We start from the raw sequence: 18,121 nt of genomic DNA, 5'->3' as shown, positions 1-18,121 counted from the left end.
GAGCTTCCCCTTTTCCCCTGCTGTACTTTCAGTTGAAATCCACTAAATACATTTTAAGCACATCCAAACTAAAGGTTTGCATTTTCTTTTCTTTGGAAAAGCTTGTCCCTTGCCATCGTGGAAGCAGTTGACACTCTGAAAAGATCCAGCATGTCTCCTGCTGATTCAGAGCTAGAACTCTGAAATTAGCAAGGAGCTTGAGCTTTACTATTTGCAGAGCTAAAGGTCTGACACAGCAGAAGGCATGTTGGAGCTCTACAGAGATTCACACAAAAAGGAAGGATCCTTCTCTTTACAACATACTTGGCAGGTGACAGGCTTCTCTACTCTGGCTGTGGCTGCTTTCTAAAGAAAGTTGACTATCAGACTTTAAGCACCTTTAGTTTTCAAAGCCTAACAGTTAATATATGGAATATATTTAGCTAATTTAAACAGATTGTTTAATTGGGCTTCGGGAAATTGTGACAAGGGAAATGTACCTGTATTGTGCCATGTATCTATCAACTGCACACGGAGCTGCCAGCTGAGTTTGTCATTTCTTGTTTTTCATTGTCTGTGTGCTCGTTTTGGTGCCAGTATCAATTATTCTGGTGGCTAATTCCCATTACGAACATTCATTATCTATCCTAAATTATTCATATATTGCACAGAGTAGATTTTGACAGGGGAAAAAATTACAGTATTTGTAACAAATTCAGAAGGATCTCAGTGTAATATTTCATTGTTGTTTGGCTGCCATAACAGTATGTATATTGCCTAAAAGGGTACTCTTGACAAACCTTGGCATTTAAACTTACCAATGGAAATCGTGAAAACTAATTGTGCTGCTAAATGTGTTATGTGACCCAGAAATGTACACACTCATGTAAAGATGATTGCTCTTCCTTGCATAGGGCAGACATTTTCAAACAATTTCACAGAGCAGTCCCACTCCTCCTCTTCTCAGGTTCCCCACCGGTGCACCTGGTTCCTCCTCCCCATTAAGTGCCTCCATAGCAAGCCGTTAACTATGGGGGCACTTGTGCCTGCTTGCTCCTGAGTCCTGCTCTGTGTGTCCATCGACACCTCTCCCACGTCACTGGCCGTGATTGACAGCAGCGGGAGCCAGTGGCTCCAGCTGATGTCTCTGAGCCAATGAGAAGGCAGAGAGCCAAGAGAGCTGCTTCTTTCGTGAACATCGCTGGATCGAGATCAGCCTCAAGTAGGTATAAGGGGGACTGGGGGAGGGGAACTACTTGCGGAAGGTTTTTTACCTTAATGTAGAGTATGCATTAAGATAAAAAACCTTCTGCCATTACAACCACTATAATAAAGTAATGCGAGAACAACAGTTTTTTTGTAACTGGTGAAAATTGATTGGATTTTACCAGTCGAGAGCATTGATACAGTGAAAGATGAGTGTTTTGTTTTTGCTAGGGGCTACTAAAAGTTGCTCTTTATCAGATTATTTTAAACAGACCATCATCATAAAAAATAATGATCTCTGACAACTTTGCAGTTAGCATACAGTATGTAACAATGCACCACATAGTTTGCTCTTTAATTTCCTTTTCAGTAATTTATATTTATCAACAAATTTATATTCCAAGCTGTCCAGCAAAAGTGAAAGTTACAGGAGTTAGGTCAAACAATAACACTTCCTCTCACTGGTCTCCAGGACTCATGCTGAACATTTGCCTATGGGTTACTGAAGACAGTTGGAATCACTTTAATAACCTACTACAGTGATTCTCCACTTCCACCGGGACTAGGCAGGCAAAGCAATCCCTGCATTAAGGTTAAAAAGACCCCCCCCCCCTAGATACTTATCCAAGTCCTTTCTCGATCCAGTTCTGTGCCTGTCTGCAGCACTGCTGCGCAATCTCTGCATGGATTCACAGGCTTCAAAGAGCAGCAGGAGCAAAACAGCCCGGCTCAATTTCCCCAAATGGCTTGCTTGGGGGGGCCCTCAGAGAAAAGAAGGAGTGGACAGCAGTGGTAGGGGGACTAAAAAAAAAGGGGGGGGGTAAGACACCACTCTGTGCCTTGCATATCCTTTACATCTTTTTTATTATATAATATAATAATTAATATATTATAAATAATATATTATTAATAAATATATTATAAATAATATATGTATTATATATTATTATATATTATTTATTATTTAATATCGCTTTAGGTAAGCCTGTAAGCCTGTATGAATACTATGATGTGACAGAAGCATATGCATATGAATATGTTATGTAATACTTATATGACAGCATTGTTTTTCTTTATTTATAGCAATACTTTATTCTTCTCATCTTAACGGATGGTGTAATCACAGACATGGCTGACACCAGAGAAGCTATAGTTCATGCTTCGCATCTTCCCATGTCAGTCATCATTGTCGGAGTTGGCAATGCAGATTTCAGTGACATGCAGATGTTGGATGGAGATGATGGAATACTGAGGTCACCTAAGGGAGAGCCAGTGCTTCGGGACATTGTTCAGTTTGTGCCATTCAGGAATTTCAAACACGTACGTATCTTTTAAATATACGGCTTCCAAGACCTGACAGATATAAGAAGCTATTTGTCATCCAGTGGCATTTGCAGAAATAGTAATGAATGTTTTGAGCATATGAGATATATGATGTGTATTTAAACTGTATGCTACATTCAGTAACATGCTAAATATTAACACTGGCATATTTAATATTACTCCACTATAATTCTCCATTCTGTACAGAAATGTCATCCTGCATTGATTGCTAGAGAAGGGACACAACCCTTCTCAACACAAAATGATGTTGCTTTTAGCAAGGGACTAATATGTCCAATGACATGTAGTAGATGCTGTATAATATTTGTATTGTTTGAAACTGTACAGTATTTATTTATATAAGTCTAGGCCAGTGTGAAATTGTAGCTGTCAGCCAATAGGCCGAGATCATGGGATTGATTTACTAAAGCAATTAAAGGCTGTTGACTCACTAGTGTGTGTACTCATTGAACTTAGTAAATAAAGTGAGGTTGTGCTCACTTTGGATACCAAATCATGTGCAAGAGAGAAACCATCTGGATTTTTGCTTGCACAAGATTGGATTATTAAAAGAACACATTCACCTTATTTACCTAACTAAATAAACATTAACCATACTGAAATAGTAAGTGTGCAGTTGAAGGGGAATCTATAATAGCGCTGAATCAATTTAATGTTTAAGTATATATGATATTTATAATATATATATATATATATATATATATATATACACTGCTAAAAAAATTCAAGGAAAACTTTTTAATCAGAGTATAAGTCAAATAAACTCTTGGGATATTAATCTGGTCAGTTAAGTAGAAGAGGGGGTTGTTAATCAGTTCCAGCTGATTTGGTGTTAATGAAATTAACAACAGGTGCACTAGATGGGCAAAGATGAGATGACCTCCGAAACAGGAATGGTTTTACAGGTGGAGGCCAGTGACATTCTTTTTTTTTTCCCTACTTTTTTTTTTGACTGTTTTTCACTAGTTTTGCATTTAGCTAGGGTCGGTGTCATTACTGGTACCATGAGGCGATACCTGGACCTTATAGAGGTTGCACAAGTAGTCCAACTCTTCCAGGATGGCACATCAATATGTGCCATTGCCACAAGGTTTGGTGTGTCTATCAGCACGGTCTCAAGAGCATGGAAGAGAATGTAGGAGAGCTGGAAAGGTCTGTAGAAGGTCCTTGACCCATCATCAGGACCAGTATCTGCTCCTTTGTGCAAGGAGGAACAGGATGAGCACTGCTTGAGCCCTACAAAATGACCTCCAGCAGGCCACTGGTGTGAATATACCAAGCAATCAGAAACAGACTTCATGAGGATGGCCTGAGGGCCCAACATTCTCTAGTGGGCCCTATTCTCATTGCCCAGCACCGTGGAGCTTGATTGGCATTTGCCATTGAACACAAGAATTGGCAGGTCCGCCACTGGCACCCTGTGCTTTTCATGAATGAGAGCAGGTTTACCCTGAGCACATGTGACAAACGTGAAAGGGTCTGGAGAAGCGGTGGAGAATGTAACATTGTTCAGCCCGACTGGTTTGGTGGTGGGTCAGTGATGGTCTTGGGAGGTATATCCATGGAGGTATGCACAGACCTCTACAGGCAAGACAATGGCACCCTGACTGCTATTGGGTATCAGGATGAAATCCTTGGACCCATTGTCAAACCCTACACTGGTGCAGTGGGTCCTGGGTTCCTCCTGGTGCATGACAATGCCCAGCCTCATGTGGCAAGAGTATGCAGCCAGTTCCTGGAGGATGAAGGAATTGATACCATTGAATGTCCCCCACAATCGCCTAACCTAAATCCAATAGAACACCTCAGGGGCATTATGTTCCGATCCATCCAATGCCGCCAGGTTGCACCTCAGTCTGTTCAGGAGCTCAGTGATGCCCTGGTCCAGATCTGGAAGAAAATACCCCAGGACACCATCCGTCATCTCATTAGGAGCCTGCGCCCCGATGTTGTCAGGCATGCATACAAGCATGTGTCAGCCATACAAACTACTGAGTGCCATTTTGAGTTGCTGCAATGAAATTTCAGCGAAATGGACTAGCCTGCTGCATAATTTTTTCACTTTGATTTTCGGGGTGTCTTTGAATTCAGTCCTCTGTAGGTTGATCATTTTTATTTCAATCAAAAGACGTGACATCCATTTGTTCCTAACACATTACCTAGTCCATATTAGTACAGATATCCAGCATGAGATTTTTTCCCCATTGAGATCTGATGTGCTTTCAGTGTTCCTTTAATTTTTTTTTTAGCAATATATATATATATATATATATATATATATATATATATATATACACATATATATATATATGTATATATAAAGAGGGAGAGTATTTGATTTACAGCTAAACATTACATACAGTGAGCACCTATGAGAATAACTGAATAATTTCAGAGTTTTGTGGGACTTCTAAAGAGACAATGCAGCAGAATCTATTTGCCTTCTGTCTCTCTCTCTCTCATAGAAATTCCCTATGGCTTTTTCTGGATAGAGTATGAAGGTAGGAGATGAAAGGTGGATAAGGCATGCCTCTTACTAATTTAACTGTGTATGTAAATCTAGGCTACTGAGCATTGTAAGCAGCAGACTTTTTTAAATAAAGCAGCTATGAATACACAGGTAAACATGAGAAAATTAGCGCAGAGCTCCACCTGCTGGCTTGAAATAAAGATACAAAATATTCACGTGTAAAATTGTATATTAAATATGCTACTTTTTTATTTTTAGTTTTTAGTCCAAATCAAAAAACATTACAAATGACATTACATAGGAGTGTTTAATAGATCTAGAACTGTGAAAATTGACCATTTGGCAAAACATGCTGATGTCACCCTGGCAGTCACTATAATATTGAGGCTGTTGAGAAATTGAATTGAAATTAATAACATTTCCTATGTATTAATATTAGAGAATAGGTGAAATTAAGTACTAGGAGGGTAAGAATACCGGAAATATACTAAAGTGTTTTACCATTAATTAACCTGAACTTGAAATAACTGAATTGATGGTTTTAGAGCATTTTAAGCTAAAAATGGTTAGATATTTTTAAAGAGAGATATGCAGTGATTCATCATATTAAGTTCAAAAGAAAAAGAACCATTTCTGCCAGAGAAAAGACATGATTTTTTTAGTGAATGTGCAGTAAACAAAAGTTAATCCATCATGGTGAATGTGCTTGAATTAACCAGCTTTATAAATAGCCTCTTAGTGGACTGATACTGTAGGTATTGGCACATTAGAGAGTGGTATTGTAATCAAGTTGATTGCTGTTATCCCAGTCTTATAAATACATCAATTGACAATAAGAGCTAAATTCCTATTGAAGTATTGGAAATCTATATGTTAGAAGAATGCAAGTCAATCTAGTAAGTGTAGGAGATAAATGCGCTTTATAACTCTGCAAAATCCGAAGAGAGTTTGGAAGCAAATAAGAAGTAATGATCAGCAATTTGAGTGCCACTTTAAAAACTTATCCCTTGGTATACATGTTTGATGCATTCCTATTTCAATATAATTTGTAATTTGTTTGTTTTATTTATTGGAAAATTTAATGGATTCTGCAAATGCGTTGGACACAGTTCCCCACACACAGCTAAAATGTAAGCTAAAGCCTACATCCATAGAAAATTCAGTTTATAAACTGATTGAAGAGACCATATTCAGAGATGTAAGGGGGACTCTCTGATGTGGGGGCTCTGTGTGGGGGGCTCTGATGTAAGGGGTCTGTGATGTAAGGGGGGCTCTCTGATGTAAGGGGGTCTCTGATGTGGGGGGTCTCTGATGTACGGGGGACTTTGTGTGGGGGGGTCTCTGATGTAAGGGGGGCTTTGTGTGGGGGGTCTCTAAAGTTTGTGGGGGGGGTCTCTGATGTAAGGGGGGCTTTGTGTGTGGGGTCTCTGATGTAAGGGGGCTCTGTGTGGGGTCTCTGATGTCAGGGGGGCTTTTTGTGTGTGTAGGGGGTCTCTGATGTTAGGGGGGCTTTGTGTGGGGGGTCTCTGATGTGAGGGGGGCTCTGTGTGGGGGGGTCTCTGATGTTAGGGGGGCTTTGTGTGGGGGGTCTCTGATGTAAGGGGGCTCTGTGTGTGGGGTCTCTGATGTGAGGGGGGCTTTGTGTGGGGGGTCTCTGATGTGAGGGGGGCTTTGTGTGGGGTTTCTCTGATGTGAGGGGGGCTCTGTGTGGGGGTTCTCTGATGTGGGGGTCTCTGATGTAAGGGGGGCTTTGTGTGGGGGTCTCTGATGTAAGGTGACTCTGTGTGGGGGGTCTCTGATGTGAGGGGGGCTTTGTGTGGGGGGTCTCTGATGTGAGGGGGGCTTTGTGTGGGGGTCTCTGATGTGAGGGGGGCTCTGTGGGGGGGGGCTGTGTGGGAGGGGCTCTCTGATGTAGGGGGGCTCTAAATTAAGGGGGGCTTTGTGTGGGGGATCTCTGATGTAAAGGGGGCTCTGTGTGTGGGGTCTCTGATGTGAGGGGGGCTTTGTGTGGGGGGTCTCTGATGTGAGGGGGGCTTTGTGTGAGGGGGGCTCTGTGTGGGGGGCTCTGATGTGAGGTGGGTCTCTGATGTAAGGGGGGCTTTGTGTGGGGGGTCTCTAAAGTTTGTGGGGGGGGGTCTCTGATGTAAGGGGGGCTTTGTGTGTGGGGTCTCTGATGTAAGGGGGCTCTGTGTGGGGTCTCTGATGTCAGGGGGGCTTTTTGTGTGTGTAGGGGGTCTCTGATGTTAGGGGGGCTTTGTGTGGGGGGTCTCTGATGTGAGGGGGGCTCTGTGTGGGGGGGTCTCTGATGTTAGGGGGGCTTTGTGTGGGGGGTCTCTGATGTAAGGGGGCTCTGTGTGTGGGGTCTCTGATGTGAGGGGGGCTTTGTGTGGGGGGTCTCTGATGTGAGGGGGGCTTTGTGTGGGGTTTCTCTGATGTGAGGGGGGCTCTGTGTGGGGGTTCTCTGATGTGGGGGTCTCTGATGTAAGGGGGGCTTTGTGTGGGGGTCTCTGATGTAAGGTGACTCTGTGTGGGGGGTCTCTGATGTGAGGGGGGCTTTGTGTGGGGGGTCTCTGATGTGAGGGGGGCTTTGTGTGGGGGTCTCTGATGTGAGGGGGGGATCTGTGGGGGGGGGGGCTGTGTGGGAGGGGCTCTCTGATGTAGGGGGGCTCTAAATTAAGGGGGGCTTTGTGTGGGGGATCTCTGATGTAAAGGGGGCTCTGTGTGTGGGGTCTCTGATGTGAGGGGGGCTTTGTGTGGGGGGTCTCTGATGTGAGGGGGGCTTTGTGTGAGGGGGGCTCTGTGTGGGGGTCTCTGATGTGAGGTGGGTCTCTGATGTTAGGGGGGGCTCTGTGTGGGGGGGCTGTGTGGGGGCGGCTCTCTGATGTAGGGAGGCTCTAAATTAAGGGGGGCTTTGTGTGTGGGGTCTCTGATGTAAAGGGGGCTTTGTGTGGGGGGTCTCTGATGTAAGGGGGGCTAAGTTATTAGTGATCATAAAAAAGATAAAGTCAAATAAAGTGCAAAAAAGGTGCAAGAAAATGCACGCGGGGGGGGGGGGCGCCACAGGATTAGCTCGCACAGGGCGCCTGAACACCTAAGGCCGGCCCTCTGCGGATTACTATAGCAGAATGCCAATCAAAGCCGATCTTCCTGGTGGGACATAAGAGCCAGAGAAAGCAACGTTGCTGGGGGTGGGGGGGATTGTCCCCTCTCGCTGCTTGTAGAAGGAATACAGTGACAAGTTAGCCACTAGGTTGGCTTTTACAAGAGAGCCAACCGCCAGCTCTAAAAAACGGCACCCTGCCTGCAACTGCGGGCATCATCCCGGTAAAACTGTTTGAAGTCCAGTGGCATTAGTGGATATTGATGGCACTGGCTTTGCAATGTATAATTTGTGTTTGAATTTACCAATACTAGGACCTTTGTTGACAGGCTTTAAGTTTTTGTTAATGACATTAGTTTGACATCAGTTTGTAATGTTTCTGAGATCATTCAGAACTCATTGACAGGTGCACTTAACCTGCAGTTGTCCTCTTTTTGACTTTTGACTTGACTTGGTTTTACATTCCCGTAGACTACTTGAAAAAAAAAAATAAAAGCCCATTGACACAAGCCCTTAGTGAGTGAATTTCAAAGTGTGCACTAACAGATGATGTGACATTAATTAGGGTGGGGTATTATTCTGCTTTGAGTGTAGTGTGGACAATAAAATCTTTAAAGAATAAATTCACTTTTTCGGTCAAATTGCATTTACTCTTTTTTGCCCATGTGTCTCCACAAATCCATCAGCTGTGGCCTTCAGAGATTGTTTATGTCCTGTGCTGCAGGACTCCATCTTCTGGCTGGCTCAATGAAGTCCATCTTCAAGCCAGGATGATAGCCCCATCTAAACTATCCTCGAAGGTCCTGGAGTCCTGGACAACACATCACAAGATGGTTTAGGGTCAAAAAGAAAAAATGAATAAGTGCACTTTGTCTGAAAGTGCACATATTCAATAAAGATGTAAACCATGGGTGTCCAACCTTTTGGCTTCTCTGGGCCACATTGAGTGTAGAGAAATTTTCTCGGGCCGCATATAAAAATATATACTATAGTTAAGGTATATAAGTAATAAAACGCCGCCGCGCCCTTCCCGTGCCGCCGTGCTCCCCACACTAATTTAACACAACTAGAGGATGATCAAATGAAATGGAATCAGTATACAGAGGTTGATTTGAAGTGGTCATGGGGGTAGGAGTCAGAAACACTGCACATGCTCGACTCCCCCCCCCCCTCCCCTCCAAGGCAGCCTCTGCCTACTGTTAGTTGGAAGCCACTGTGGCAGTGCCCCCAACTTGGCCTTCCTTCCTCCCTAGCAAAAAAAATTGTCAGGGGCAGTGGGCTGCATTGCCTGCGGTTCCAGGCCGCATGCGGCCCCCGGGCCGCAGGTTGGACATGCCTGATGTAAACCATTAGCTTAAATGTAAGGTGAAATAATATTTTTTTATTTTTAAAAAAAAGGCAAACATGTCATACTTACTTGCTCTGTGTAGTGGTTTTTCACAGAGCAGCCCAGATCTTCCTCTTCTCGGGTCCCTCTTTAGTGCTCCTAGCCCCTCCCTCCTGTTGAGTGCCCCCACAGCAGGCAGCTTGCTATGGGGGCACCCGAGCCAAGCTGCAGCTCCCTGTGTCCATTCAGACACAGAGCTTCAGCCCGGCCCCACTCCCTTTCTCTCCTCATTGGCTGATTGACTTTGATTAACAGCAGCAGGAGACAATTGCGCCACGCTGCTGTCTCAGCCAATGAGGATGAGAGTCCCGGGCAGCCGAGACACTCCTGCAACATCGCGGGATTTAGATGGACTTCAGGAAAGTATTAGGGAGGCTGAGGGGGGCTGTTGCACACAGAAGGCTTTTTATCTTAATGCATAGAATGCATCAAGATGAAAAAAAAACCTTCGGACTTTACAACCACTTTAAAATAAGAAAGTAAAATGTATTTATTGGGGCCAGCAATAAAATCCATTTTATTTTCTTACTGGATGTGGATAAACAGTTATTTTGCCTCCTCTGATTGTATTTCATATGCCTTTCTTAACATACATACACTCACAGCTGTGTGTACTTGATTATATTTATTTGCACAAGTAAACAGTATTTTAAAATCAGCACCATGGACAGAGTTCATGCCATCCAGTAAATTCCCATTGATTGACTAACTGTATTGTAAATGTGCCAGGAGCTTTTCATAAATGACATCAATTTTCTGGCTATCTAATGAGAACTGCAACGTTTTCCTTCATAATCCTTTATCCCAAACATCAATGTGAAGCCCTCTTCAAGTCTCTTGTGTTTTAGAGACAAACAGTAGAAAATCGATATTCTCTGTTATCCATAATCCAATGTCTGCCTCGTTATGTGCAGATAATATCTCCCTGCGGTATTTACAGGCTGCGTGATGAAGGGATTGCTAGCAGGGAAAGTGCCCGTCACATACTACCGAATGAGCACAAACTTTACCATTCACCAACTCTGCGGGGTTGTTAAGTTAAAAAAAAAGTAGCAAATGTTCAGTTAGCAGAAGGTTGTTTTTTTTTTCATAAAATGTTTTTTACTAATGGTCTTCATTTTTTTTTTTTTTTCCAATACAGCTAAAGTTTTGTATCAATGATAATAATGTGTGTCCTTTCAGTTCTGTAAAACACACTGTTTTTAGCACATTTGTGGGTGGCCTCCAAGGTTCCAGGAGGTATATGCAGTATGTGCCCATTATTCTGTTTCCCATACCAAATTCTAGTGGGTTTATCTGTTTTTATGCCTGGATTTTGTGGATATAGTGTGTGTGTTAGCATTTGTACGAGCTTGCCCACTTCCCTGTGCACTTATAACCCTTTTACTGCCAGAATTGTTTTTGGGATTTTTCTTTTTTGCACACATAGTAAAAATGCATCTGTAAGGCCTTAAGTTTAGTTCAAATCCCTATTATATATTTTCTGAAAGCAGAGACCCTGGAGATTAAAATAGTGGTAGTCACAATTTATATCATGTAACATCGGAGCAACAGTTTATAAAACACATATTTTCAATAAAATATAAAACGATTCATTATAATGCACACAAACACAGTGGGACTGATTTACTATATGCAAAAATACTCTTCCAGTGCAGTTGCTCCAGGGCTTAGTAAATGAGCAGAAGCTCTGCTGACTTCCATCATCCAATCATGTGCAAGCAAAAATGCAGTTTTTTTTTATTTTCCTTACATGTGATTGGGTATTCCTTGCAAAGTGAAGATTTACCTCATTTACTAAGCTCTGGAGCAACTGCACTTGCAGAGTGCACAGTCTATTTGCCTTTAGTAAAATAACCCCAATATGTCCAAAAAGTGCATGTGTCTATGAGGTGGCTACAAACTTTGGGAACCCAAATTGACTATAGGTGACCTGTAAGTGCCACTGAAGGTCACCTATAGTCAATTTGGGTTCCCAAAGTTTGTAGCCACCTCATAGACACATGCACTTTTTGGACATATTGGGGTTATTTTACTAAAGACAAATAGATAAAAATTACCACTGAATGATGACCCTAGAATTATTTCTCTCAATCCAACATTCGCATAATACCTAATAGGTGTGACAAAACCATCGTTTTCATACAAAGGAGCACCCGATGTATGTCTTTACATTCATATGTGTATGTGGGAGGTTGGGTGGCATCCTTTTTTCTTTTATCAGTTATGGTAAAGTTCATTTTTTAAACTTATTTTCACTTAAAGTGGTTGCAAAACGTATTTTTTTCCTAAAATAAAAAATACGTTATACACTATGCAGTGGTATTGCACAGAGTGGTCCCTTACCTCTTCTTCAGGAGTCCCCTGTCGACGCTGTCTTCTTTCCTGCAAGTGCCCCATAACAAGCCGTACCCTATGGAGAACCCATGCACTCCCTCAATAGACACACACAGCAAGGCTTGGACATGTCCACTCTACCCTCCTCACAGAATTTGACTGACAGAAGCAAGATCCAATGGCTACTGCTGCTGTCTGATTCTCCTGTGAGGCTAGGAAGTTAGGAGAGAAGATCTGCAGCTGAGAACAGTGCTGGATCGCTAACATGCTTAGGTAAGTGTTTGGTAGAAGTTGGGGGGGGGGGGTCAGAAATAGTCAGGGATGTTTTTACCTTAATGCAGGGCATGCATTAGCGTAATAAATCTTAGACTTTACAACCACTTTAATATGAGCCCTAGCATGCTGGAGATTTCTTCACCAATTGCCGATTGCCCCACATAGATTTACTGCGGGGTGGCGGCTCCTACAGGTGAAATCACATACCTGCACGTGATCGCCTCTTCTGGGTTTGCGGCACACACAGTGGGAGCCAATCAGCGTGTCCGGGGGACCTGATGTCCCCCAAGACTCGCCGATAGTTCATGATAAACAGGGCAGATCGCCGTTCTGCTAGTAGAGAAGACAGAGATCCTGTGTTTCTGCTAAGCAGGAACACAGATCTCTGTCTTCTCACAGCCAAAGCATCCCCCAAACAGTTAGAAAGCACTCCCTAGGAGCACATTTAACCCTTTGATTGCCCCTGATGTAAACCCCTTCCCTGCCAGTGTCATCAGTACAGTGACAGTGCATTTTATTTAGCACTGATCACTGTATTGGTGTCACTGGTCCCCAAAAAGTGTCACGCCCCTTTCACACTTGTGCAAACTGAAAGTCACCCGACTTTGACCCAACTTTGCGACTTTGACGTGACTTAGACGTGACTTGAAGCAATGCCTGTGTAGCCTTTAGGTCTATGGAACTCAAGTCACTTTAAAGTTGGACCAAAGTAGTGCAGGGACTACTTTGAAGTCACATAGATATGAACGGTACTCATTGAAAATCATGGGTGAACGACTTGTCATGCCCCTTGGCAGTCCCAAGTCGCACGAGTGTGAAAGGGCCCTAAGTGTCAGGTTTGTCTGCCACAATGTCGCAGTCCCGCTAAAAATTGCCGATCACCGCCATTACTAGTAAAAAATAAATAAAAAAAAAAATTTCATAAAAATATCCCATAGTTTGCAGACGTTATAACTTTTGCGCAAACCAATCAATATAAATTTATTAGGATTTTTTTTTACCAAAAATATGTAGCAGAATACTTATTGGCCTAACTTGATTAAGAAATTCGATTTTTTACATTTTTTTTATTGGGTGTGTTTTATAGCAGAAAGTAAAACATGTTTTTTTCAAAATTGTTGGTCTTTTTTTGTTTATAGCGCAAAAAAAAATAAAAAACCGCAGAGGTGATCAAATACCACCAAAAGAAAGATCTATTTGCGGGTAAAAAAGGACATCAAATATATTTGGGTACAGCGCAATTGTCAGTTAAAATAATGCAAAAAATGGCCCGGTCGTGAACTTTCCAGGGCTAAAGTGATTAATATAGTCAGAAATAGGAGATTTAAAAATAAAAAGGGTGTCTTAGTGCAGTTTTCTCTTTTTCTCTCATCTACTATTAAGATAAAGGAGGTAATTTACTAAAGGCAAAAAGGATGTTTACTTTGCAATAAAAGTTACCATTAGCTTACTGAATCAGGTAAAAGATTTTCAGGCTTCCATCATCCAATGAATGATACCTTCTTTTTTTATTTTCCTTACACATGATTTGGCATTCTTTGCAACGTGAATTTTCACCACATTCACTAAACTAAGGGAAAAAGTGAAAAACGTACTTGTCTTTGGTGAATCAACCCCAAAATATCACCCCCGCAGGAAGTGCATTGTTTTCAAGTGTTAGGCGACTCGTAGACTTACATTGTAAAAAGGAGAAATAAAGCACAACCAATATGTATCTCTGCAAAGCAGAAAGCAGAGCCTTCATTTAGAATGAGCAAGTATGGCTACCCCTTGTACATATAAAATTACAAATTATACATAGGAACGGAAATTCTAAAACATTACCTTTTAATAATAAAATCATTTACTTTAAACTTTTACAAGTATATCTGAAAAAGATAATTAAAATGCCATTTTTTAAGTGCAAAGCAGTCATGAGCCAGCAGAAATAAAGACATGGCCATTTGGTCCTAGAGCTTTTGAGAATCGTGTATCTCCTTTTAAAAGACCCTCTTAACAGATCTTTTGTTGAAGGTATTCATAAGAATTCAGAACTGGCTAGATGTAAGAAGAAAAATGAGAACATGTAATATATTTTGTTATTGGCTTCCTTTACCCTTCAGTCATAGGCATTAACCCATGACTTCCTTACGATATCTAAGACATTACTGTACCTGTATTAATAGACTGGTATTGGAGCAATGGCTGAGAATATTATATTGCTGCTTTGACAGTACATGTGCTCTCATGTATATTCATATTGTATAAACTTGCATTTTCAAGGTCATATTATCAAGCATAATTAATTATTACCAAGGTAATTCAATTAGACATTCTTCTTTTGATAATCAAAAAAAAAAAACATGTCTAATTTGATATTTCCTTGTTTAATAGCACATAATGTACACTTTACTTACAGATCTGTTCATTGAATATATGAAATTAAACAGTCACTAAAGAGCCCTAATTAAAATGGTCTCATAACCTTCCAATTAATTTTCTGTTTATCTTGACACATCCATGAAGATTTCATAATTAGTTATGGATAACTGCATTTCATACCCTGAAAAAAAAAATGTTTTACTTTAAAAGGTTTTTATGTAACACCCGGTCTCGCTTTGGCCTGTATTTATTAAGGCAAAGAGCAATTTAAAATTTTAGCAGCTGACAGCGATGATTTGTCATTGTTTTGATGATACTGGTTGTATTGGGGAATTGCTAAAGAATTCAGGTCTTTGCTTTAACAAAACAGTAAATCTAAAGTAGCTAAAAAGGCCCAATGTCCTTGTCCATGAAAACATAAACTCATCACCAGACGACAAAAGAGCTTCAAAAAACACAATGTGGTGGCCTCACAATTTTACTGGTTTCCAGGTAGCCAAATTATGTTGTAATTATAACAAAAAGGTCCTTCTCTTTCAAGTTTGATTACTACAAAAACAGGTAATGCATGCATAAAGCAGTAAAAATACCTTGTAACTTTAGTTTACCAATTGGTTGGTTCGCCTCCCCACCTAGGCACAGTGTGCTCCCTATATAGGGTGCGGATGGGTTGGCGATGCCAATCACTTCTCTCTCATGGTCACCCATTTTGCTGCCCCTTGTCTACTAACCCTCACGATTTGCTGTATTTACGGTTATTGGTCATGCTCTGTTACCGAGCTCTGTTTACACTGCCTCGCATTATTCTGTATGTCAAAATACTTGAAACAGAAAAATACCTTGTAACATTCCTTTTGAGTCCTGCCCCAAAATTAAGCATAAACAACATCAACACATACCACTAATTAAATCTTTTTATCTGGTTTCAGAACGGTGTAAAACAACCCTAAGGGTCCTTTCACACAAGCGATCCGATCAGATCCGCCTGTCAGTTTTTTAGACGGATCTGATCGGATCCTCCATGCATCACTATGGGGCAGCGGATGTCAGTGGAGACATCTCTGCTGACACCCGCTGCCATCCGCATCCGATCCTGTCCGTGAAATCCGGACGGATGGAAACCCTATTTTCCTTCCATCCAGGGGATTGGATGGGATCGGATGAGAGTGGACAGGTGGTCCACTCTCATCCGATTCCCCCATAGAGATGCATGGGGCTCTGACACCTCCCTCTCCGCACACAGAGTGGAGAGGGAGCTGTCACCTGCCTGCTTAGTGGGGGATCAGTATATCGATCCCCCGCTGAGCAGCACTGATCCGCCTACGGAGGTGGACCATGTGAAAGAAGCCTTACATAGTACTACTACAATGGTTTATGTACAACTGGGCATTTATACAAGAGCCATCCTTACTACAATTGATGCTCGTTACCCCTGTTTGTTTATCTGGTGAGTGCTGTCCTGGGAGAGAGGGGGAGCACACATACTTTTATGGTGCTTAGTGGGGATCTGTGTATCGATCCCCTTCTGAGCAGCACAGATCCGCCTACGGAGGCGGACTGTGTGAAAGAAGCCTAAGGCTATGTTCACACTGCTCAGACACGAAAGTAGTACAACTTCTGATCAGACTTTTTCCTGCAACTTCCGTCCAACTTTGATCAAACCCATTATGACTTTTTATACTCTTCGGCATTGAAGTTGTGTCAAAGTCAGACCAAAGTAGTGCAGGAACCTTTTTCAAAGGCGAACCGACTTGTGTTGGACCATTTAAAATGGCTCTTATAGGGAACAATTGATTTATACACGTCATGTGAAATGTGCTCTTAAAGTCAGAGCGTATGTCGAACCAGTGTGAACTGGGCTTGAAGGCATTTTAGTCTCACCATTAACCCATAAAACATATACAACCAAGAAACCTTTAATGATTTAGAGGTTAATTTTATTTATTTTCTTATCTATCTCCCTCTTTGTTTTTCAAGTTATTTTTTTCTAAATTTTTTTTTGTTTTACTAAATAGACACACATTTTTACAAACATGTAATATATGACAAAGGATTATTTAAAAAGAGAGTGCAACAGATGCCCCCTGCCTTCAGGCCTGCCCTGTCTGATTGAAACTCTGGACAGAGACATCCAAGAATGAATGAGTTACCCCTTTGACTTACTTTATTTGCGTGATCAAATTTTAGCTTGAACTGTTGAGCTGTGTAAAATACTGTTTTTATTTTACACCAAAGGAGTCAGAGATATGGAAAATCATGTGAAAATGAGCCTAAAGCTACACCTACTGGATGGTTATAATACTATATGATATCTATAAGTAACATCTCACATTGACTAAGAAAAAAAAATTAAAAGTTTCTTTTAACTCTGATTTTAACAAATATGAAATTAAATACAGTATGTACAAACCAACTAAAAATCCTTGTAGCTTTTAAATCAAGTAGATTGATCAAATAATGCAAGAAAATTGTGTTTATGTATGTATGTACATATTTTTTCATATATTTTTCTCCCATAGGCCTCACCAGCTGCCCTTGCAAAGAGTGTTCTGGCTGAAGTTCCAAACCAGGTTGTGGACTATTACAATGGCAAAGGGATCAAACCAAAATGTGCGTCAGAATATGAGTCTTCCAGGACACTAGGACCTTGAACTTCTCAACACACTTTTAAAAAAAAAGTCTCAAATCAATAATAATTATAATAATTCTATATAGCACGTTTTAGTGATTTTTAACCTAACATTATATTTTCTTCTTGCATGTATAGCTGAAAGCTTGAATCAGCATATCAGTTGTATTGTTAAAGACTTTTTATGGGAACAAAAATTTACAGCATGTCATCTTGGAGAAAAGGGTTATCTGTTAATGTTTTTTTATACATATTTGTTCAAATTTTGCTAAATTTCTAATCACATTTACACTTTAAAATATTTTAAAATATGTTATGAGAGGTAATGGTATATGTAGTTTTATCTGCTGGCAAACAAAATAGAAAAATGTTTTTTTTTTTCCTGTTTCGATGGCAGGTGCATGCACTTGGTATGTGGCATGTCAGAAATTATATTGATTTTTTTTTTTTTAATATGTAGTAAATTACCTCTGCTAGTGACCTACTTTAAATTTTGTATCCAACTTAAAATGAAAGAAAAAGATGGTTTTTCAATTAAGCTTTCTAACAGCAAGTCCAGAATTCTACATTAATGGCAGTGAATATTTGTATTAGTACACTAGGTCTTTTTTATTAAAGTTGATATGTTAAAGAAAACCACAGAACCTGGGGGTGCTTTGTATATTAAAAATTAATTAAATTTACTAGGTTAACATTTTATATATATGTATTCCACACAAAAAAAATGTATTACCTCATATTCAAATAGGTTGCACTGTGTTAATATAAATACCCAGTTACATACCCTCTTTGTTTACTTTTCAGAGGCATTTATCCCTTATTTTCTAATTAAAGTTTGTTAGAAAATAAATTGGCAATATAATTAGTCATATTAGAGAGAAGGGGAAAATTTCTTGAAGCTGCATGTTAGGATCAGGTAATTTAAGAACAAACTGCTATTCCACTTTGAACAGGTACAATTGAGACCACACCTGTTGCAATCAACAGAATGACAGCAGTCAAGATGCCCAACATTGCTTTTATGTGGAAAGC

General features: G+C 40.8%; 1 protein-coding gene across 1 annotated transcript in view; it reads left to right on the top strand.

Moving 5' to 3' along the window:
• CPNE4 (copine 4) overlaps positions 1-17,814 on the top strand; it is a 609,887-nt gene extending 592,073 nt beyond the window's left edge. The window contains exons 15-16 of the mRNA XM_082258376.1: positions 2,269-2,505; positions 16,980-17,814. Of these exons, the coding sequence (XP_082114502.1) occupies positions 2,269-2,505; positions 16,980-17,111 (369 nt within the window). The 3' untranslated portion in view covers positions 17,112-17,814. The remainder of the gene's footprint in view (positions 1-2,268; positions 2,506-16,979) is intronic.
• The last annotated feature ends 307 nt before the right edge of the window (positions 17,815-18,121 follow it).

This window comes from Pelophylax lessonae (genome assembly GCF_965119305.1).
Source record: "Pelophylax lessonae genome assembly, chromosome: 5".
Taxonomy (NCBI): Eukaryota; Metazoa; Chordata; class Amphibia; order Anura; family Ranidae; genus Pelophylax; species Pelophylax lessonae.
This window is presented reverse-complemented; position numbering and strand designations above follow the sequence as displayed.